This window comes from Protopterus annectens, chromosome 6.part1 (genome assembly GCF_019279795.1).
Source record: "Protopterus annectens isolate FY-2018-M chromosome 6.part1, PAN1.0, whole genome shotgun sequence".
NCBI lineage: Eukaryota > Metazoa > Chordata > Ceratodontiformes > Protopteridae > Protopterus > Protopterus annectens.
The window spans coordinates 118,307,296-118,332,682 of NC_056738.1; the positions used below are offsets into that span (position 1 = coordinate 118,307,296).

General features: G+C 38.9%; 1 protein-coding gene across 1 annotated transcript in view; it reads left to right on the plus strand.

Annotated features, from left to right (window-relative positions):
- Positions 1-25,387, plus strand: part of LOC122805262 (dynein axonemal heavy chain 11-like) — a 4,596,980-nt gene that overhangs the window by 1,512,630 nt on the left and 3,058,963 nt on the right. The window contains exon 30 of the mRNA XM_044075350.1: positions 22,923-23,079. Within this exon, the coding sequence (XP_043931285.1) occupies positions 22,923-23,079 (157 nt within the window). The remainder of the gene's footprint in view (positions 1-22,922; positions 23,080-25,387) is intronic.

The following is a 25,387-nucleotide window of genomic DNA, read 5'->3' on the forward strand; positions in this document are numbered from 1 at the left end:
AAATCAACCAGGTTTAAAAGGCAGGATATGCCCTTAACAAAGCCAAACTGGGTAGGATCCAGTGTCTGTAGGTCCCCAATATCTTTATTTATGAGGTCCATGATGATCCTTTCCATAGCTTTGCAGACCAAGCTAGTCAGGCTTATGGGGCGATAGTTTCCAGGATCCGTTGAGGCACCACCTTTGTGCAGAGGGACCACTGTTGCTGTATGCCACTCTTTGGGTACATATCCTGTCGTAAGGTTGAGATTGAACAGTAGTTTTATGTTTGGGTTTAGCTCTTCTTGGAGTTCATGTAGGACACAGCCCGGGACACCGTCTGGTCCCATTGATGCTGTGTTTTTTGCTTTGGAGAGGGCAGCTCTTACCTGAGCATCTGAGATGTCAGGGGGGCAGCACTCTGCTGGGATAGATATTTGCCCTTTTGGTGGTGGTGGGGGGGAGTTTGCGCTGAACCTGTCAGCTAGGATGTTCGCAATGTCTGTGGGTTCAGTGTATTTTTTGTCATTTTGGACTAATTCTGAGCATATCTGGGAATTCCCACCCAGGTTCCTAACATAACTAAAGAAAGCCTTGTGATTATCCTTAGTGTCCTGTGCAATTTTTCTCTCGAAGCTGGCCTTAGACGATTTTATGAGTGCCCATAGTTTTTTGCTAATACTGACCAGAGATGCCTTCCCTTTTTGGGATTTTGCTCTATCATGTAGTAGCTTCCTCCTTCTATTGTATAGTTTGTTTATGGCTGGGGTCCACCAGACAGGACGTCTGCCTTTGGAGGATTGGGTCTTGGTTTTATTTCGGATTGCATGATCCATGCATTCCTGAAGGTGTTCATAGAATGCGTTTATAAAGGATTCTGTGGTCTGGGCCGTATTTTCCACAGGCCCGGGGGCTTTGAAGAATTCCACCTCGGTTTTGAGGAGTGTGAAATTTGCTTTAGAGAAGTTTTTCACTGTGGTTTTCAGGGCAGGGGGTGGAGTCGGGATGTGAATATCCAGTGAGATTAGTTTATGGTCTGATCTTACCAGTGAGGGATACACTTCTGGTCTGGAGCATAGAGTCCCCATGTTGGTGATGATCAGGTCCAGTATGTTTTCCCCTCTTGTGGGAGTGGTAACAAGTTGTTCCATAGCATTTATGTTTATAAATTCTAGGAACCTTTGGGCTAGGGTGTTGGAGCTAGAGTAATGCTCCCAGTCTATGTTTGGGTAGTTGAAGTCACCCAATATAATGGTGTTTGGAGAGACCTTCATATTTTCCAGTGTTCTCAGGAAGGCCGAGTGGGTTTCCTGGGTTTGGGAGGGCAAAAAGGAATTACAGTAAGTGGGCTTGCAGTATATTTAAAAAAAGTACCACTGATGTTCCAAACCTTGTATACAACCAGTACTTGCCAGAAATTCCTGCAGTTTCAGACTGTGTTGCTGTAGGTCTCTTGGCAGCCTCCCTGGCCAGTTTTCATCTTGTCTTTTCATCAATTTTGGAGGGACGTCCAGTTTTTTGCAACATCACTGTTGTTCCATATTTTCTCCATGGTGTTCCATGATATATCCAATGTTGAGGAAATTTCTTTGTACCCTTCTCCTGACTGATACCTTTCAACAATGAGATCCCTTTGATGCTTTGTAAGCTCTCTGTGAACCATGGCTTTTGCTGTAACAGGCAACTGAGTAAATGCCAGGAAAATCGTACTAGGACAGCTGAACTTTATTTGGGGTTAATCTGAGTCTCTTTAATTGATGGCAGGTGTGTACCCAAGAAGACTGATTTATTGTGGTCTCATTTTCTTATATCACAAAAACCTGGCATTTTAACAAGGGTGTGTAAACTTTTTATATCCACTGTATCCTCAGATAGTGACTATAGTCTGTGCCAGGAAAATCTCTTAAGAACAAATCCAGTGGCAGCTTTATGAGAAGCATCTACTATGTCATATGCATGCCTAATGAAGTGATGGGCAATCTGAGAAGCAGAACAAATCATATTTTGCAAGGCTGATCTAGGATCACTGTCACAAAAGTTATAAATAAGCTTAGATATATTGTCAGAGGTTGATAACAGTACCTAATCATGTGAGTTTGATAATTAATAGCAAAATAAGTTAATGTAGCAGAAGTATTAACTTTATTTCCTTACTTGTCTACTGCCCTGCTATCTTTATCATTAGGTAAGACATTTGAGAATTGAAGACATTTTGGTGGTTTGCCTTAGGGTGCAGAAATTACTACAGGATCAGATGAAGGGTTCTTGCACAGATACTTGTGAATGTCAAGGACTTTATACTACCTGTTAAGCTTTTCAGGTGTAGGGGACTGAGACTGTGGTGTTAAAGAAGCAGAAAGAAAGGTGTCATCCAAAGCTTCTGAAACAGGTGATTCAGCAGAAGGCATGGAGATATCTATATGCAGTAAACTGTAGTACCTCATTTGAGATTCTTAGAGCTCTTTGCCCTCATAATTAAAATTTTGTGTCATCTTTTGGATGGTGTCCCTAAAACAAGTTCTAAGCACATGGAATCTTCACATTCAGACAGCTGAGATGAGTAATCCAGAGGCTTAGAATTTGATTCTGGAAAAGTATCTTCCTAAGAGAAAGTATCCCTCTTCCATTTATGAGGGGCATAGGGTAAGAAATTGGAGGTTTTAAATCAATAAGGAGTTTAAAGATGATGTTTAAAGGTGATGTCCTCATTGACCATAATCTGAGGAATACCATCTGGTCCCTCTGAGATCACATGTCTAGGCTGTCCTTTTGTGGCCTAAATGACCATCTGGCTGCCAAGACAGGGTTTGCCAGAAAGCTGCTCCATGTTGGCTCCAAAGGATTGGGAACAGACCCAGATGTTGAATGCTCTTTGCAGGCTTGTCAGTAGTCTCCACAGAGGCATCTGACTCTGACCTTGAGAAAGATGTGAATAAACTGACTTAATCTTTCTTTTCTTAGCTTTCTTTTTGGGGAGAGGAGGTATATCCAATGAGAAAGCTGTGTATTGCATAGCAGCTCACACCAAAGCATTTGTTCTCAAACCAAATGTTCAGGGATAACAAATGGCTTCTAGGGGTCCTTGGACCAAATGTTGACAGATAAAACAGTCTTTGGTATAATGGTCAGGTTCTTAACAATAACTGCAGTAGTTATGCCTATTCCTATAATGGATATGTCTACCACAGAGGCATTTTACCATCTTAGGTGACATGAAAAAAAGTATAAAAATCAGATAAAAATGTCAATAATTAGGAAGAGTCCCCATCCCGGACACTTAGCTTGTCCTTCATGAGGGTAACTGGATCTTTCCGTATGACAGATTGATTTTTCAGGCAGAGTCTTGCTTCCCAGACTGTTGGCAAGAACATTCTACATATTTTCATGTTTATAAGTCTTATAAGTACCAGAATACAGTGTTTTTGTCTAAGTCTAAGGTTAGAAGTATAGCATGTGAGTAAGGAATGCCGAAGGTTTGGTCTACTGGCTAGATGTAGACTGTCCTTGGAAGGAGATGTCCCCATTTATTAGCATTAGTGTAGCAAAGATCTAATGATGAACATCATTGGTAAACAAAGGATAAGTATTTCCTGAAATGGATGTGACAAAAATTTGAAGATTAAATGGAAGTGCTACTTTGGTGTGATTGCAAATGTTTACCTTTATGTAGCAACTTCTGATAATTGACATAAGTCAAATAAGCAACTATTCACACAATTTTCCAGTTGTAACAACAACTGTTGGCACAGTTAAATAAAGTTTGAATTTTAATGTGATCACTATATAGAAACAAAGTTTGAATTTTTATGTGATCACTATATAGTTGCTGACTTGTACTCAAATCAAGTTTTCCTTTCACTGCTGAATCATTAGTACTTGACTACAATTTCTAAATACTTGCAAGTATATCTTTATTTCATTAAGTCTTTCCTGTCTGTTGTTTCTTATATCATTATGATTCCTCATCAAGATTACTTTATCCAGCTTTTGCTGGAGTGGTAATGCCTTTGTTAAGAGATCTCTTATTACCATCTCTGCTTTCTTTCCCAGCAGATGAGACAACATGCTAGGCTCCTGGCTTGTTTGCCAATGTTATGAGGTTCCTTATTAATGTTCATCCTCAGTAAATTCACTGAGACACAAATGCATTTCAAGACAAGACATTTATTGTTCTAAATGGAATGGTAGGAAGTTGAGGTTACACAGAATATGAAGTTATGCAAAATCTAACTAATATAACAGAACTACAGAATTTAAGTAGATGGAGCAAGGCACAGACTAGTCTCATTTGATAATATTCTGGAAACTTTCTTCCAATGATAATTCATATCCTTAATTGATCATAGAAATATGCAACCATCAGTCATAATCTGTCAACACTGTGACATCTCTGCCATTCTCATACACTGTTCTGCTATCCTATGATCTAATCTGTGCCGTAATTTCCCTTTACACAAATAACATTTTATTCACTATAGAGCTTGTAACAAGACAAGGACAAACTATTTAAGTGCTTCTTTCAGGCAAGTAATGTCTCATAACAAAGCAGTACTTTGAATTTTATTTAACTTAAAACATATAGTTGCTGTACACATGCCTCAGAGAATACAAACATTTATTGGTCTGAAATACAGAAATCCATTTTGTCAGTTGTAATGTCTGAAATAATTCTACCGGAGAAAATGCATTTTGACACTTACATTTTTTGATACTTCAAAAAATATTACACAGTTGACTCATTAATTCATCTTTATCAATGAATTAAACATTACTTAAGAAAGTGGGTATAATAGATTTGAGTAAAACTATATTATGTACACATACACATCTGATTATTTTATCCTCAGATTTGTACTGAGAAGTAACTCAGTAGGATAGAAAAATGAACGCTAAGTTAGAAATGTACCTACTGGCTGGAACAATTGAATGGTAGCACTCATTCCACGCATTTATATGCATACATCATTATTATTAATTTCCTAGTGTCATTTGTACTAATTCAGTGATGTCCTGCACATGAAGCATAGCAAGATTATAATCACAAATACTACATCTAACAGCCTTTCTAAGATCTTCTTGGAAACAGATTGGCTATCCGTGTCATCGTGAGCCATCAGCCCTTTTAGCATATAGAACATTTACAGCTATTAAGGTGTACTCAAAAGTTCTTTAAATCTCATTTCACTACCTGGATTTATTGTGCAATATTTTTATCTCACACATTCTTCCCTTTCTCAGTGAGAATAATTACATTTTCATTTACCTGTACTGACTTCAGAAATACCTGTCTGTCTGGCTCAATTTGGCATCATGTTGCAAAGGTCAAGATTTGACCTCCATGAATACTGTTGCTTACAGAAGCCATTTTACATTTATACCACATTTATGCACTGCTCTTAGAGGCTTCCCTTCCACAAGCCAATCTGCATCATACATTTTCTCTCTCTTATCCTGATATGTTAAGATTGTGTTTTTCATAAATGCTGTTTTTTTCTAAATAAAATCTGTAACATCCCATTAGCATTCTTGTATTTCACATTCCATGATATCTTATCTATTGAAGTCTGGTCTATAATATTCTGAATTTCGTTAAATAACCTTCACTGCTCATTTCCTCAGGCAAGACTGAAGCATTTTAACCAGCATGTTACAATGAACATGTCATTTTACCCTTTAAACTGATGCCTAGATACTGTCCGCTATGAAGCTATTTGGCCATGTGCCCCTGCTGTGCATATCATGAAAAACATACACATAAGGTGCATACTGTGAAAACTGTCTGGCAAATGTCAACATAAAATAATTGCATTTCCAGTTAATAGAATTCTCACAAAATCTTGTGCCCTAATACCCTTTTGTTAATAGGTTTACTGCAACCACAGTTCCTTTTCAGAAACAACCTGAAAGCAATGTCTGGTTAATTAACATGTTCAAGGTCACACAATAAGCAAATTAGAACTGAGATAATCAAACCCTGAACTGGTGGAAATGTGGTTCACTGCCTTAACCCTCTGTGCCAACTTCCAAACTTATTTCTGAAATACTTTTTTCCAGAGCATTAAGTAATAAATGAATTACGCCCTGCATAGCTTCAGTTTAAAATAAAACCTCAACCACTAAAACTGTCTCACACTTCCTAATTAACCATTCCTTCTGATGCACAGACAGAAAAATGTCACGTATACTGTCTGGTGTATCACAGTTAAATCTACAAATAGATTTTGTCTCATGGCTTTTAATATATTTGCCATTATTTTCCTAACCCTTTGCAGCTAAGTTATCCTTTCTCCTTAATTAACATATTAATCAAGCAGTGAATTAATTAGTTCTGTTTTACTTATATTTTCCTGAAAAGAATTTGAGAATTACTAATAACACATTATTAAATCTGTGTGGGAAGAAATCTGAATATGAAAACTGCCTTTAGAATGTTATTTTATTTAGTTCCCTTTAATTTCAGGAAAAATTACCTTTATGTGAAAATCCACATACATGTAAGATGATCTGGATACAGATAGACTATACTAGTTACCATTGGTCTGAAGCAAATACCAATTAATGTTGGTTACTACCCTCTACATGAATGGAGGTTTTCATATGTCTACTCATAATTTTACCAGTGTTGAAATAATTTTGCAAAACCCATGTCAGTTTCTTTTCGCAAACTGTGGAATAAGCATGACCATTGTTTGTAGCTTCCTGACACAAAATAAATTATTTATTAGAACATGCTAATCACTTATGTCTCAAATTAACAGTTACTGGTTGGCCATAAAATGAACCCTGAATCTTCAGATTTACATAACTTTGAATATTTCCCTTGGTTTTCACCGTAAATACAGAAAACTGTGTAGCTTTAAACATTGCAGCCATGTAAAAGCTTATCATTGTGTCCCTGCTTATATTTCATCTCTAGCTAATAAATAACAGAAACAACAGAAGTTATTCCTATTACAACCTTTTATTTTTTCTTCAGTTGTTACCAGTTTAACTGTGACTAGAATTTAGATTAATGATGACATTTCCAGCCTTATGTCTGCATCATATGTCAAACTGTGACTATTTCTCTCTCCACTCAGAGGTCAGTGAAGTATCTCCAATGGTTAGTATGTAATTATCCTTTTACAAGGCTCTGGCAATATGTCTGTCTTGTCATTATGTCTACCTCCTGTGAAAGCATGTTGGAAAATAACTGTGTTTGGATATCACACACATGTATAAGCAAACTGTTCCCTCTTCTAAAGCTAATTGATTAAATCTACTGCTAATTCCATTTTTCTTGTGATGTTTACCTTATAACATTAAAAAAATGTGAATTTAGTCCAAACAGCTTTTGCCAAAAGAGAATTTTGTGTACTGGGAATTTTGCACTTACATATTTCTTTTATCCTTGGCAATAGTGTTATTTAAATAGTCTTGTCTGTGACCATACTAAATGGAATAATTTAATATTTTGTTGCTTTAAATCTTTCAAGTCCCCCTCTGTGTAACTAGAATCTTCCACTAACATGTCCATATAAAACATGTAACCCACTTGTTCTTTTTCCCTATCAACAAATGCAGTGACTAAAAATCTAATTTTACCAAGAAATCTGAATACTCTGTTTTGCCCTCATTGGAAATGCAAGAAACTAAAACCAAGTGTGTTCTCTAATATCTAAGAACCCATGTAGATGCACAAATTGCCTATTGCATCTTCCAGAACAGACAAAACATTTTGATTTACTATTTAATACTTATAAATTCTACATTTTACATACTGCAGGTGCTTATCAGTAAATCATATTTTAAATATGCCTGAATTCCTGTTAACAATAACTTAACAGTCTTGCTTGTGTGCATTTTTGCAATTAAATTCAATGTTTTAAATCTCATTAAAAACCCTACAAGCAAGTTATATTTTCTTTATGAAGCCTTCAGCATTAAAATATTATACAAGACAAAATCCATAAGGTAACTGCATAACCTGACCTCAGGATATTGGCTATGTTTAAAATGGCCCTTCAGGGCAGTTAGCCTAGTATTTACCTATGAACCTATGAAACATTAAATAATCTCTCCCAATATATGGACATGGGGTGCACTGATGCACACAGAAATATTCTGCAATAGTCTTTGTGTGTCTGTATGTGTGTGTGCATGTGTATATATGCCTGTGAGCATTTTTAATTATTTTATACCCAAACTTCCATATGCCTTTTGCAGTAAATATCCTGCAAAAGAAGTCCTGTTAAAACATGTAAACACTTAGATTAACTTTTCAGTGCCAGTGTAATATGCATTTTCCTGTGTTTGAAAATCACAGTAAAATACATTGATGTTATGTAGTCCTATCTCACCGTAATTCTTGCTGGATGGGTTTAGAGCTGATTCTGGGCTCCGACTCAGCCGATACTAAAGCTCAAGAGCTTTTACTGGCTTGAGGCTAACCCCTATCCCATGGTGCCTCACGGCAATTCCCCAGATCTCGTTTGCCGCGAAAGCTGCGAGGTTGTCTCCTTACTGGCTCATTGGCTAAGTAGAAGATTTTTTGATCAATCTTGATATTTTTTGTCTAGTTACTTCATCTTTCTATCTAAATAGTTGTTTCCTATTACCTGTGTGATTGTAGTGTGTGCTTGATCCCCTGTTCCTCTTTTCTTAGGATTGTACAGCCCGTTTTAGTTAGAGGGCCGTAGTTGCCCATTTAAATTAGAGGACCTTTCCTCTCTGAGTGATAGTCCTTCTTCCCTTTAAAAAAAGAAGTTTTTTTATTCTCTTCATAGCTTTGCCTTTTAGTTATAGTTATTATTGTTATTATTGTTAACTTTGTTTTCTTGTCAGTATGTCCAAAAACAAGGATAGGGAACATAAGGAACCACCACCCTTCTGGGTTCAAGAAATGTGGCAAGTGTTCACAAAAAATGTCATTGACTGACAGTCACACTAGCTGTGTGTACTGTCTGGAAGAGGTTCATTTACAAGAACCCTGTACTTTCTGTAATGCCTTTAGTATTAGGGTTCTTAATGAGAGAAAACACAAATTGATTGACAGGGGTCTTATAACTAGTTCCTTCCAGGAACAGTTGGAACTTGGTCAGACAGTTCCCAAAACTTTAAAGAGAAAGTATCCATCAATTCCAGTTTCGGCGCCATCTAAGAAGTCTAAAGCGACAGAGCTGAGGAGTTCGGGCTCTGATTCCGCTTCTTTTGTCTCGGTGCCATCTGTTTCCTCGGTGCCAAGACAGACTTCAGTATCGAGACATTCACCAGTTATGGACCCTATCTCCCCTACTTTGAGATCTCCTATATTAGAGAGGAGGAGATCTCCTTCTATCTCCACCCATTCCTTCAGGACACTTTTGGATGAAGATATGGAGTGGGTGGTGAAGAGGCTGCTCTGTGACCTGGCTCTGGTTAAAAAGTTAGCCCTTCTGGACCCAAAGGCTTCAGAGCCATCCCATATTTAGACTACTGCTCCTCCTCTGACTGCTTCACTTTCAGAGTCGAACACTTCGGGGCCTTCTTTGCTGGATCCTTCGGTTCTGAGAATTCTTCCTGCTTCCTCAGAACTAATAACTCTATCCTCGTCAGCCCAGTCTGGAGCCGAGGGGTCTGGGAGCCGACACTCTCAAGTTGACTCCGAGAGGGATAGTCACCCTGTTTTTTCTTCGAAACCGACCCTCCCTCTCGGTGCATTGGCTCGTCTGAGCTTGGTTCCAATGTCTGCTTCGGAACCTGTCCCTCCTGCTCGGAGATGACCCTCCATTTCCTCGGAGTGGAGGTCTTTGGAGTGGGGTGGAAAGGCTTTTGAAGCAATAGAGGAAGCTTTGTCCAATGCTAAAGCCCTGCCTTTGGACCCGATGTCCCACCAGCAGCTGGTAGCAACCTCTTCTCCCCCACCTCCCCCTCAGCATAGGGAACCAGAGACTCAAGGAGCCCCCATTGGAGGTGTCCCCTCTTCTGGGACCTCCCCAGACTATCCCACTGGGGAGCTCCCTCGGAAGAGACTTTGTAAGAGGAAGCACATTGACTCACCTGAGTCAGTCACATCAGACACTAATTTGGATGAGTCAGAAGGGCTCCCAAGATCCCCCTCTGAGGATGTCTCTTTTGCAGACATCCTTGAAATCCTCAGACAGAGGGATGATTGGAAGAACTCTAACCCTACTGAAGACAAATCAGTGTAATTTTAGGCCTTTGGTTCCCAACCTTCCACCTCCTGGTTGACACCGCCTTATGACCAACTCTTGGGGGTCATATCTCAGAAAGCCTGGACCTCCCCGGACACAGTGGAGCCTGTCCTGAGGAGGCCAACAAATTTATGACTGCTCCGGAAAATAAATCCTTTCTTTCTTAGGGAGTTCCTGTGGATGCTATAGTGGTAGCAGCGGCCACAAAAAAGGAGTTGTCTGAGATATCTTCTAATATCCATCCTCCTAATAAAGAGTCCAGGATGATGGATAGGTATGAAAAGCGTACCTTCTCTTCAGCGGCATTTACCTTATGATCACTGAATTACCTGTCTCATTTTACTAGACTTCAAAGAGATCTCCTGAAGGACTTGGGAGATACCCTTCAGGGTTCAGTAGCTTCGGGATCCACGGACAAGGTATCTGCACAGCTCTACATCCTTACATCTATAGCTAACTCCTCCATGAGGCTGGTTTCCTATGCAGCTGATGGAGTGAGCAGGGCAGCCGCAGCAGGGATTTTTCTTCCTGGATGCATCTATGAAACTTCACGGAATCCTTTAAGTCTTCCTTTACCAATGTCCCCTTTGATGGTTCAAGTCTTTTTGAACCGCAGGTAAAAGAGACTTTGACCAGGTGCGAGCAGAAAGGGAAAACCTTATCTGCTGTCAGAGTCCATTTCTCTCTTCCTTCTAGACCCTATCCCAAGGGTCAAACAGGAGGGAGAATGTGGTTCCATAAATTCCAAAAAGGTTTCCCTCAGGTACAAGGTCAACCCTCCCCTAGAAGCAGAGGGGGAGGATATAATGAAAGACACCATCCTCATGGCAGAGGAGATTCACAACATCAGGGAGATAGAAATACCTTCTCTGATCATCCCTTCCATCGCCCCTGAGGGGTTGCCCGACTGTCCATCTCTGGCAGCAATCGGGGGTCGTTTTTCACTGTACCCAAGCACCTGACTACAAATTTCCCAAGATCAATGGGTACAAACCATAATTTCCAGAGGTTATCGTATTCCCTTTGTTTCTGATCCCCCAGTAAACTTGTCTCTACCAGACGTGCCACCCATTCAATTAGACCATGCAACATCAGAGGTCATCTCGTTGCTTCAAAAAAGAGTCATCCAAGAAGTCCCCACAGACCAGAAAGGATCCAGAACTTACGATTCTTTTTAGTTCCAAAAATGGCAGCAGATCTCAGCAAACTCAACAAGTCTGTAAAGAAATCCAAGTTCCGTATGATTGCTCTGCACTTGATATTTCCCTTTATCGGGAAAGACAATTGGATGTGCTCCATAAATCTTCAGCACGCGTACTACCACATCAAAATGGACAGGCACTCCAGAAGACATCTACACATTTGGCTGGGAGCCAGTCATTTTCAATTTTGAACACTACCCTTTGGTCTGACTACAGCCCCCAGAGTGTTCACCAAATGCATGGTAGTGGTAACGGCTCACCTGAGACATCAAGGATTCTAGGTGTTCTGTACCTAGACAACTGGCTCTTCACTCCTACCACCAAGCACCAACTAATCAGAACCAGGGACGAGACTCTATCCTTGTGTGCCAGATGAGGTATTACATCATCTTCTTTTGGCTGTTCCCATTAGGGGTCACCACAGCGGATCATCTGTTTCCATTTTTTCCTGTCCCCTGCATCTTGCTCTGTCACACCAACCACCAGCATGTCCTCTCTCACCACATCCATAAACCTTATCTTAGGCCTTCCTCTTTTCCTGTTACCTGGTAGCTTCATCCTTAGCATCTTTTTCCCAATATACTCAGCATCCCTCCTCAGCACATGTCCGAACCAATGTAATCTCTCCTCTCTGGCTTTGTCTCCAAACCTTCCAACCTGGGCTGACCCTCTAATATACTTATTCCTAATCTTGTCCACCCTTGTCACACCCATTGCAAATCTTAACATCTTTAACTCTGCCACATCCAGCTCTAACTCCTGGCTTTTTGTCAATGCCACTGTCTCCAACCCATATAACATAGCTGGTCTCACTACCCTCTTGTAGACCTTCCCTTTCACTCTTACTGCTACTCATCTGTCACAAATCACTCCTGACACTGTTCTCCACCCACTCCATCCTGCCTGTACTCTCTTCTTCACATCTCTTCCACACTCACCATTACTCTGAACTACTGATTCCAAGTATTTAAACTCATCCACCTTCACCACCTCTACTCCTTGCATCCTCACCATTCCTTTATCCTCCCTCTCATTCACACACATATATTCTGTCTTAGTCCTGCTGACCTTCATTCCTCTTCTCTCTAGAGCATATCTCCATCTCTCCTCCACCTGTTCCCTACTCTCACTACAGATCACAATGTCATCTGCAAACATCATAGTCCATGGGGACTCCTGTCTGATCTCGTCTGTCAACCTGTCCATCACCATTGCAAATAAGAAGGCTCAGAGCTGATCCTTGATGTAATCCCACCTCCACCTTAAACACATCCGTCACTCCCACCGCAGACCTCACCACTGTCACACTACCCTTGTACATATCCTGCACCACTCTTACATACTTCTCTGACACTCCCGACTTCCTCATACAATGCCACAACTCCTGTTTAGGCAACCTGTCATATGCTTTCTCTAAGTCTACAAAAACACAAATAAACCTAAAAAAATCAGCCTTATCTCCATTGCAGCACATTGTCTTCTTAGGCTCAGAAATAGACTCAACCACCATGACAGCAAAACTAACACCAGAAAGGATAGAATCGTTGCACAACCAAGTCAGATTCTTGCTGAAGAAAGACAAAGTACAGGCCAGGATAGTCCTTCAGGTCCTAGGGACTATGGCTTTCACCATTCTCTTAGTTCCCCTAGCCCATCTGCACATGAGAGTAATTCAGTGGCTGCTATTTGCCCAGTGGTCAATGCAGGATCTCCCCATGTCACACCAAATGCTCATCACAAACTCCTGCAAGAAGACTCTAACATGATGGTTACGTACGGATCAACTTCATCTAGGTCCCCCGCTTGCTTCCCCTCAGCAAAGTGCAGTCTTGACCATGGATACCTCCCAGATAGGGTGGGGGAGCATTATCTGGAAATGGCGATCCAAGGTATTTGGCAGGATCACGAGAACCACTTGCACATAAATGTTCTAGAGATGAGAGCGGTGCTATACGCGTTGCAAGCACTTCACAGTTCTCTTCCCACTGGGACAATTGCGATTCAATCAGACAACATGTCTGTAGTGTGGTTCATAAACAAGCAAGGGGGAACCAAATCTTACCCACTTTGTCAAGAGGGTCTAAGAGTATGGAAATCAGTGATGGACACTCAATGCTTTGTGGTAGCAATGCACATTCTGGGGAAGTCCAGTGTGATAGCAGACAAACTCAGTCGAGCAATTATGATGCCTCACGAATGGTCCTTGAATTCAGAAGTTGTGGAAGAGATTTTTCACAAATGTGGCCAGCCTTACTGTGACCTATTCACCACGTACATGAATTCCAAATGCAGCAGTTCCTTTGCCCTAATTCCCCATCCAGGGATGTCACCCAGGGATGCTCTGGTCCACAATTGGCCTCCAGGACTCCTTTATGCTTTTCCACCCTTTCCTCTCATACCAAAAGTGATTCAGAAAGCAAAACTGTTGAAGAGTACCCTGATTCTCATTGCTCCTTACTGGCCTTGCCAAGTCTGGTTCCCCTTCCTGTGGCCCCATCTCTTGGAGGAACCATGGATTCTGGAACAATCTCCAGACCTCCTGATTCATCAATCAGGGGAGTTCCATCCTGAAATTGACAGCATGGCTGCTCCAGTTCCATGAATAGCCAGGTGTGTCTCCCTTTCCCCTACAGTCAAACATATTCTGATTTCTTCACACAAACCTTCACCAGGAAATTATATTCCAGTAAATGGAAAAGGTTCTCCATTTGGGCAGCAAACCAAGGCATAGATCCCTACTCAGCTTCCATAGAGTCTATCCTATCCTTCCTCACATCCATTTTTCAAGAAGGAGCTGCAGCTGCTACTATTAGAGTTCAGTTAGCTGCCATCTCTAATTATCATTTTGGCTACATGGGAAATCCAATCATGTCCCACTCTTTATGCAAAACCTTTTTGAAAAGAATCCTCCTTGTCAGACCTCCAATCAAGCAACCACCAGAGCCCTGGGACCTGAACCTAGTTCTCACATCTTTAATTTCTCCACCTTTTGAACCATCTTCTTTATCAGATCTGAAATTCTTGTCTTGAAAGATGTTCTTAGTGGCTATAACATCTGCTTGGAGAGTTTCAGAATTGCAAGCCCTCACCATTCGACATCCTTACATTGTTTTCCACAAGGATAGAGTCTCACTTAGAACTAATCCTTCCTTTCTTCCTAAGGTATGTTCAGAGCATAATCTCAGCACAACTATTGAATTACCAGTTTTCTTCCCAAATCATAGTAATAAATCAGAATACAGATTACACCAATTGGACGTCCACAGAATTCTCAGATTTTACCTGCAGAGGACTAAATAATTTTGAAAATCAGACCAATTGTTTGTTTCCTTCTCAGACAAAAATAAAGGATTGCCTGTTTCTAAGGTCACTTTGTCTAAATGGCTTTCAGATTGCATTGCATTTGCTTACAAAACTGCTGGCAAACAATTACCTGTCAAAGTAAAAGGCCATTCAACCAGAGTAGTATCAACTTCATATGCCTTTAGATCAAAACTCCCAATTGATACCATTTGTGCAGCAGCTACTTGGACAAGACCTCATACCTTTGTCACTCTTTACATATTGGATTTGGCCTCCCGGGACAGGTCATCCTTAGGGTCCACTGTGCTGAAGAGTCTTTTCACTTGAGCCACCTGGGATGGAGGTGCTAGGGACGCTGTCCCATCCAGCAAGAATTACGGTGAGATAGGACTAAGTAACATAAAAAAGTTATGTACTTACCATAACGTTCCATGTTTGAAGTCCATCTTGCCTACATTCTTGCATCCCGCCCTCCTTCCCCCTTCCTGTTTCCTGGAGGAACTGGTGGACTATCCATTATGCTGTCTGAGCTGGTTGTAGTTGTTCGTCCACTTGCATGGACAGTAATACAGAGTATTCTGTTTGTATATGCATAGTTATTGATAGTTTACTTACTATTATGTACCTATTTACTTTCTTGGAAACAAGATCTGGGGAATTGCCGTGAGGCACCATGGGATAGGGGTTAGCCTCGAGCCACTAAAAGTTCTTGAGCTTTAGTATCAGTTGAGTTGGAGTCGAGTCAGCAAGAAGTAAGGTGGACTACAAACATGGAGCGTTATGGTAAGTGCATAACTTCTTTTTCAAAGTTTATAGAGGAAATAACCCACCAAAACTTTAAAATAGCAGCATGACATAAATCTGGAATGAAACTGTCAGGTTAAAAATTTATGAATCACTGTGCTTACAGCCAATATCTGGGTCTCATTACATTAAAACTAAACTGTGATTGCTGCATTCAGTTTGCATACCAATGCATTTGGAATTAAAACTTGTTTAAATATGTTTTAAAATGTCATTGCACATTGAACCTGAGGGAAAAAGAAATGTATTTATTTATCCTCTGTTAACTGGGAAAGTCCAACTCGGAACCAAACCAATTTTCAGCAGAGACCCCGAGGAGAAATGCTGCAGATGCATGTCTTTGTAATGTGGAAGAAAACCAGAGCACCCAGAGGAAACCTACATGAACGCAGGGAGGACATACAGACTCCACACAGAAAGCACTCCAGCTGAGAATTGAACTGGAGAGCCTCTTGCTGTGAGGCGACAATGCTACCACTGCACCGTCCAACCAGAAAAGGTTATTAAAATCAATATCTGTTCTTATGTGACACATTTGTTTTCCTTTTTCTGAAATGGGCAGCCTGAAAATCAGTAGTCTGATTCTGTGTGTATGCCAAAATCTCTCTCTCTCTCTCTCTCTCTCTCTCTCTACTTCAAGAGCATCCACAACAAAAAAAATGCATTTTGTGCTTATTTCTTACTGTAGCAATATGGAATGTAGTTTTTAAACTGTCCTGTACACATCTTGTGGCAATTAACTGAACCTTACACACAGCTTAGTCTTTGAAATGCCAAAAATCATTGCCAGGCAGAATACTTCTGTTTTAAAATATGACATATTTTCATCTGTCTTCCTTGGGCAACTGAGAACAGCCAGGATTATGTGACAAACTTACATGTGCTACTGCATAAAGACTTCTAACCATTTCATGGTTAAACTCTATACTGCAGAAAAAATGTCAAACTTTGTCATTTTTTGCCATAAATAGTTGCAGTGGCAAAGGGTGATGTCTTTAAACATAACAGCTCCTGAGAATCCTGAGAACTTGCATTCATTAGTCTATTTTGCCTTATTAGTTCCTTTCTGCATGACAGCTAATGATCACATCATGTATTTGTTTCTTGCCATTTCCTTAATGTACATGAAGATCATGCAGCATGCCATCAACAGTCCCTAAGACAAAAAGCATTAATTTATTACCTTATAATCTCCAGGGGAAACCCAATTCGAAACTTTCTCAGACAAAAGATAAATTCACATTCCATGCATCTCACAATAAAATACTGAAGTTGGTACCTGACTTGCAGTTTTGTTTGGTTGACCGCTGCCCCATGTGCCCTTATCTTCAAAAAGATTCTCAATACTTCAAAGTCTATTCATCTTGGTGAGTGGAAGCAATGGGATCCCCCCTTTTCCTTCCATCATGCCTCTGCTTCCTCTCCCAGCAGATGAGAGAACATACTAGGCTCTTGTCTGGTTCTCCAGTGTTATGAGGTTCCTTATTATGGTCCATCTTCAATAAAGTCATTGAGACACAAAAGCGGTTCAAGACAAAACATTTAATGTTCATAACAGAAAGGCAGCAAGATGAGATTACACAGTGTGAAGTTATGTGAAATGTAACATTCATGGCAGAACTACAGAGTTTAAGTAGAGGAACAAAGGTACAAACTAGTTACACATAATAATATTCTGGAAAATTTCTTTGAATTATAATTTCTATCCTTAATTGACAGTAGAAATATGTAACCATCATTTAGAACATGTCACTATTTCTCATACACTGTTCTGCTTTCCCTATGATCTCATCTGTACAGTATTTTCCCTTTACACAAACAAGTCTGTATTCACTACAGAACTTGTAACAAGACAATAACAAACTATCCAACTGTTTTTGTTATGAAGCAATGTTTTATAATATTTCTTTGGTTCATAACTAAGCAGTACTATAAGTTTCATTTAACTTGTAACACAGAGATGCTGTACAATTTTTTTCCTGTCTGAAATATAGAAATCCATTTTGACAATTGTGATGTCTAAAATAATTCTACTGGAGAAAATCTTTTTTGCCTCTTATATTTTTGATATTTCAGTAAATACTCAGCAGCCTTTTCCTTCTAAATTAAAAAAGACAATTTTCTCAGGGGACTTTCAGCTTACGTGCTTATTCTGTTGGGGAGTGGGGCACAATTGTGATACATATGAATATGGCAAGAAATAATTTTATATGAGAATAATGAATTACCAGATGATCAAAATGCACATGATTGAGACCATAAGATTGGGAATTGAGATGATTGAAACTTCACAATGTTGAAAATTCAAAATATTGAATCTCATATAAATCACACAAGTGCCATATCTAGCTGTATGCCAAATATAACAGCAAAAAAATATGGTGGATGGAAGGAGGTGTGCGCCCAGCAACATGGAAGACGTATATGCAACATCACTCTCAAAAAAGTAAAGAGGTACTGTGTATTGAAGAGTATGTCCAGTACCTTGAAATAAAAAAACAACCGTAGGAAGTGTTGGTCATGTAGACTAAAGTTAACAGAGGGTTGTAATTGAGACAGCTGCAAATGGAAAGAAGTTGAAGAAGTCCTCTGGACATCACCACAGCAATGATCCTAATATTGTTCAAAGGTATGTGACATGTACAGACTTAAAGCAGGGGGCTGCATTGTTCAGAATTATGCCCTGTCTAATTGTAGATGATGTTCTTTCCAGTACATCGACAGAGAGTTCCATCAGACTATTTGTAAAGTGATGCTACAACAGGTGAAAAGAATGAAGAGAAAAAAAATGAAAACTAGCATAGTGCCAGATATTGCATTACATAACATAGCTGTTGAGAATTTTCCACTGAAAAAAAGGTGACCTTACTCATATGGTGATGTCATATGCATCTACTGGTAATCGTGTGCTTGAGTTATCTACACTAGTTTATCTACGTGATTTAATCACAGAAACTGTGTGGAATAGGGGTGGAACTTTTCTGTGAAAGGGGCAAGTTTGTCACCAGTTGTATAGTATACATGGTTTAAACTATGCTGTTAATATACCTCTAGAGAAGTAACTGAAGGCGTATAACTATCTGTGGCAGTGCCTTTTTAAGTTGCTAGATAGTGCGAATATGTCATCTAGGGTAGATTTGGAGTGCTTTTGCAAGGAAGAGTGGGCAAATATTGCCAAGTCAAGATGTGCCATGCTGGTAGACTCCTACCTAAGAAGACTGAATGCTGCAATTAAATCAAAAGGTGCTTCAACAAAGTATTAGTTTAAGGGTGTGCACATTTATGCAACCAGCTTATTGTATGTTTTTTATTTTTTATATTTGTCCCCTAACAGATTTGTTTGATTTTCAATTGTACAGGTTATAGGTCACATTAAAGGTGGGAAATGTTTTGAAATTATTCATTGCGGTCTCATTTTTTATATCACAAAAAACCTGGCATTTTAACAGGGGTGTGTACACTTTTTATATCCACTGTATGGTGCTTTATCAAAGTTCCATCTTAAATCAAATGCAAGTGGCAACACATTCTCCTTCTACAAAGATACAAGAGAAGAGATAAACTCAAGAAGTGTAATCTCACAGCTGACTAGCTAGATGTGCACATGTTGATGTGCATACAAGTCAATAAATGTTTTAGCTAGACCACTGAAGCCATTAGAAGTGACCATTAGAAGATATGCCTGGCTAAGAAAAGAATTTTACTCAAATGTCAAGGCTGACTTATTAGATGCTGCAGTTACTACCAGTTCCCTTTTTTGATACATCTGCAAATTACATTCTCACAGATCTAGAAAAAAAAATGTGAGGACAGCAGTGAAATAATTGTTTCATGAAGCAATACTAAAATTCTCATTCACATGCAAGCATTATTTTAGAATGGCCTAAATAGTGATTTTACATTAGTAACCCTCTCTTACCAAGATTTAGGGTACACTGCCCTGAGTTAGTCAAAACTAACAAAGCAAGATCATGACTTACTGTTAAAACAAGTCAACCTTTAAATGTTTAAATGATAGCAATTAGCTCCAAGCAGTCATTATTTCAATGGTGGATGCCGAGCATTTTGGTGCACAGATAAAATGTGTAATTCCTTACTAATAAATAAACCATCAACCACAAACACACTGAAAAATAAATAATAAAGTTTTTAATTTATAAAGCATTCTTTCAGGTAAATTTGCAAACTGAACGATTTGCATCAGAAAGAAATAAAACATTCAAAGCACAGCACAAAAAAAATCTGTTAAACTTTTAAACAAAAATCTTTCTGTTTCTGGCTAAAGCTACACGGTGTTTTATATATAGTTTTAAAGTTCAAAATAGAAATAATCATTGTCCTTAAGGACAGCAACTCAATCCCAAAGGTATCCTTCAGCAGTGTCTGTAAACTGACTATGAGTAACACAGTCCTTCATTTGATAGTTAAAAAAGCATGAATTCTGCTGGCTTTAGTATGAACTCGTAAGACAGCTTTCCTTTTTCACAGTTGTATGTCAAAGGGCCAAAGGTAAGATTCATCAAGCCAGGGTCCAACTAAAGAAATCATGACTTTGTGCAGCAACTTTCTAGCAGCAGACTGTGTGATCCAAATCACATTTGTGACGTTCATTTTTACAGTAGCAAATATAGTTGCATTCCACTTTTCACATTACTCTTAAACAAGACAACTGAAGTTTAACTTTTTTTGCTTTTGCATGTTAAAATAGTATTTACACATATTTTACTAATTTAATATATGCATTTCCTTTATAACAGAAAGTTTCTTCCAAGTTTATTACAGTCTCTGTCACAAAGTGATGCAATGAGTTTTGAAATAAGGACCACATTTACCTTCTCATAATTCAGTTGGGGTGTCAGTTGTACTAAGTCAAAACTGGCAAATATATTTTCTAGCACTGTTTCTTTTTACAGGCTTCTCCCCGTGCTTGATATAATAGTTCTGGCTCTTTCACTTCCGTCTAGCAAACATTCTAAATCCAGGCAATATTAGACTGCCTGGAACTCGAATATTCCAACCCATTAGACCTCAACCTCATTAGCACAATCAACAGAACATGCTGGAGGGGCAGGTTCATAACCCAGAGACTGCCCATGCTCTGGAATAGACTTCCCATACATGTCAAGCAGAGCACCTCACTAGCCCTCTTCAAGAGAAATCTTGATGAGTGGATGGGAAATAGAAAGTTCATCCCGGGGATCACTCCAGTGGGTCTACTTGATAGAGGCACTGGGAACTAACGACGGGCGGCACGATACCAGGGCACTTCTATGCACTAGGCTTGTAAAGATCCCAGGGCCATTAGCCTAGTACACACCTATGAACATATTAAGGTAAGTTACTTCTCTAGCAGGAAGTAATGGCTTATAAAACACTTGACTCAGATTAACATATGCATGCTTGGGTGAGTGCTCTCTCGTGTGTGTGTGTGTGTGTGTGTGTGTGTGTGTGTGTGTGTGTGTGTGTGTCTACATGCATGTGTTGTTTGTTTTATTTTTTCTGTGCATGTGAAACTAGTTTCTCTTTTAAGCATCTTTGCAAATATTTACTGAAAAACAAGTAATTATTTATAGCTTTTTCACAATTTACAAGAGGTGCTTTTGGATTGGTGCATCTTTTTATTTTATTTTATTGTATTTTATTCAAGTTTGATAATCAGAATAGTGGGCAGACCCTGATGAGTGCATTTCAACCACTACCCCAAAATTAACAGGAAATACATAAGTCATGAAAGCAGATAGCAGAAACAGAGGCATAGTTGGATTAAATTATAGTATTCTGTAGTTAAAGCACATTATATTATGCTATGACCTAAGTTACTTTACAATACAGAAAGGGGTTAATATCAAATTAGATACGACTAGAGTTAAAACTAAAATCAAATTTGACTAATGATTATCTGCAGTCCTTATAATTTTTACAATGTGTACAGAATGAATTAATGTGGTTACACAGTGTATTGTACTAGAAGGCAGAAGGTGTGTCCCACAGTGATGGAGACAGTAAGGAAATTCTTTTTAAATGTAACAACGGTTAATAAATGGATCAGATTGCTGCTAGAAAACATCATTTGTCCTGTTGTGATTATGCTTAACTGTCAACTTTGGAGAAGCTCATTACCAATATGTACCTCTCTAGTGGGATCCTATATGGCATATGGAATTTGATAACAGATCCCAATATGGATATGTTATTGAAGCATGGACAGATTTTACATTTTAAGTAATAGGAGAGTGTACGTTTTGTGACTCTTTGAATGCTGCAAAAGTCTGGTGGAGCTTGCAGCCAAGATACGTGCATGACAATATTTATTTCTCATTCTGTGGGGGAAAGTCAAGGCTGCACTTTATTTTTGTTGGCATCTTCACTAATTTTTCAGAAAATAAGTGAGACTATCATATGCATTAGGTGCATGGTCATATCATGATCGATGCAGACTGAAACTGCTTAATGTTTTTAATAAACCTGTTCTTTTGAAGAAGTGTTTTTCAGGTTTTAGTTTTTCATTTCTCGTTTCCTATCTAGCATTTTTAGTTTTATTTGCAATTGTGTTCAGCTTTCTTCACAATAAATCTTGAAAGCAGCTGCTGCTCTTTATTAATTTTCCAGTACTCATTTTATAGTTTTCAAGGTTGCAGCTATTGCCTATCCCAGCATTCGGTGACCTTAACAAAGGAAAAAAAATCATGTTCAAGACATCATTCCATCACAGGATACACACATAAACCCCCACACTCACCACAGTGGCATCCACAGGCAATTTAGAAACTTGCCAGTGCATCTTTTGGCATGTGAGAAGAATCTGAAGACCCCAGGGTAGATCCTCATAGACAGAGGAAAAGCATGAAGATATGGAAGATGCTGTTGTCAGGATATGAACCAGAGAACCAAGTGGTGTGAGCTAGCGATCTTGATTGCTGTCAGGTTTGTACATTTTCAAGACAAAACCTTTTGGAATGATTGAATGAATAAAACAAATTATTTTTTTCTCTTGCTCGGAGTATATTGATCATAATACTTCCTTAGAGCTTGTGAACTAACCATGGATTCTCATAAACTGGCTTAAGATGTCTGTAACTTTTAGGTATTGTTTTACTGTTCCAGTCAACATGAATATGCATGTCACTGTAAGCCCCTTATGCATGTGGGAAACTGGAATACCTGACTAAGCCCCAGAATTTCACATTGAAGTTAATATGGAAGTGGTAGCACTATAAGAGTGATATGGCTACTTTCTGTGGTATTTACACTGTGTATCTGATAATCCACCACTCCATTATGGAACAGGGGGTGTTCGTTACAGAAATTATGAAAACAGAATCTTGGCAAGATGTTTGGTGTTTAATAAATACAGAGAAAGTGATACAGTAAGAACTGGAAATGAAAGTGAGACAAATACAAAAAATATAAACAACTGATGCTTCATTTTAAAAGTCCATCTGTGGTTTTATTTTTTTCCTAGGTGTTACATAACCCTAACGCAGTCCTTGCATCTGACAATGAGTGGTGCTCCTTCAGGTCCTTCTGGAACAGGAAAGACAGAAACAACAAAGGACTTAGGTCGCTCCCTTGGGATTATGGTATATGTTTTCAACTGCTCAGAACAAATGGATTACAAGGTATTTCAAAAAATGTAGCTATATCAAAATGCAAGATAAACATTTGAATAGTTAGTGTGTTTACTATAGAGACCATGGTAACAAGTATAATGATTATAAGGCAACATAAAATTGCAAAATGCACACAGTTATTAGTTCACCACTGTGTGAATATCTATCTATCTATCTATCTATCTATCTATCTATCTATCTATCTATCTATCTGTCTATCTATCTATCCTTGACAGTAGACCAATTTTGGTATACTGACAGGAGCAGTTGTGAGTATGAAATTCTGAATGCGGTATGTGTGTGTGGGAAATAATGCTGAAACCTCCAGATATACCAAAAGTTTTGGCAATGGGGCTAAGTGTATGTGAGTGTGTGTGTGATTGCAAGTTAGGGTAACAGTAAGGGCTATGGAAGGGGATACATGTTTTATGCCTTAGGTACTCGTGTGTGGGTGAGAGTGTGGGCGTGGGTGTTCCATTTTTAGTTGTTCTGTTAGAGAAAGTGCTTTTAGTAACATTATGTGTAGAGTTGGGGTTATGGTTAGGATTAGCATGTATGAGTAAGGTGGTGCATGGATTCCTAGAAAATAGTTGCATTAGTTATTCTGCAATAGCACTAGCATTTACTAAAGACAAGCTCATTTTAGGAGAACTGCTTCTGGGAAATCTGTGATATAACCATTGACTTCCAGTGTGTACTGGTTACCTTTACTTCACTTCACGACAGGGTCAACACGTTCTATAGATATTTGCTAAAACTGGGCTTCTGTTGTAGATAAGAGGATTTACTGGTTCCCAAATCATCAGTTAGGTGCTGTCACCTGGCATGCTGGGCAAACTGCACGGAAAATTTCTGTTCCATTCATAATACCTGGCCAGCAAAATCTAGATAAAACTCTATCCTTTTTGTTTCCACCCAAATTGTAGCTATGGATCAGCTTATTTGAGAGATCTAAAAGATAATATAACCAATAACTGTTTTTTTCTCCTGTTCTATTTTGCTATAAAGCAAGTAATTTTATAGCTTGAAATATGGGTATAAAGAAAGACTGTTCTGATCAGTGGAGTTCTTGCTACATTTTCTGTAGTGTTAATTATGGTGTCATCTTCCCGTCAACTTTTTTAAACCTGATGTGGCTTATATAGAGATCAGCCAGGTTAGTATTACTCGTATCTGTAGCCTGATGTGAGGTGGAAGATGTACCTTCATTTCCCGTGAAGCCAAGTACTACTTATTCCCCTTCACCTAACTTTTCCTGTACAAACGGTAATTCAATAAAGTAATTCTGTCTGGTTTGGGGTTCTGGTAGAGTTTCTGTCTACATCTTGATTTTATTTCTACTTATTCTTACATTAGAGTTCTGCTTGTATACTTGAAAGTTTTTGTGTTTAAGTCTCTGTTTGGCTACCTTCCTTTCTATTGATCATCGCATGGCTTGTTTTCCTGTTTTTGAGTTTCTGCTTTTGTTTCCTGTCTCATGACTACAGATCCTTTTTCATTAGTATCTGTACTGACTTCTCTCAGTATTTTGACTGTAGGTATTTCATACAGCGTACCCGTAACTGTGAATCCTTCCTGTCCATCTCCATACTAACTCCCTTCATAGATTTACCCACTGGGGTTTTTCTGGTCAGACTCAGTTTAGGATTCATCTTCCATCCAGATCCAAATTAAGCTACCCTTTTAAAGCTCCTAATTCCACATATTTGTCTTTATTAGGGCTTTGTATCTATGTCCACACATCTGTTTCTACTCCTCCTCACACATTTTCCACAACTCTTTGAAATGGGTAAAGCCTTGCCCAGTTATTACCCCATGCGTTAAATTAGGCACAAAGGTTAGTGGATGTTGTACTTCACCATGAATAGTTTGTATTTCTAGTTGGGTTGTAGGGTACTTTTTTGTCTCCATGTACTTACATTGCTTCAGTTTTCTGGCTGATAAAAGTTTTATGTTTCCCTGCATAATCTGTTCTAAATAAAGCACTCCTGCATCCTGAAAGTGCCAATCCTTGTAATTCCTTTCCATCTGCAAAAGTATTGCATGTAGTAAGTTTGTTAATAGCAAAATGCCAAAAGGCGGATTCTACTATTCTAGAATATAACCATTCAACCTAATAAAATTCCACTAGTTTAGCTTCAGCTACTAATCATGTAACAGATGATTTACTATGGTTAGTAAATTTTACAAGCACATATTGCTGCACAATACTTCATTATATATAATTTCTTAAAACATTTAAAACCAATAGTTCAGATAATTTTTGTTTACTCACAGGCTTAGACTTGTACTTCTTATGTTTGATTACATGCATAGG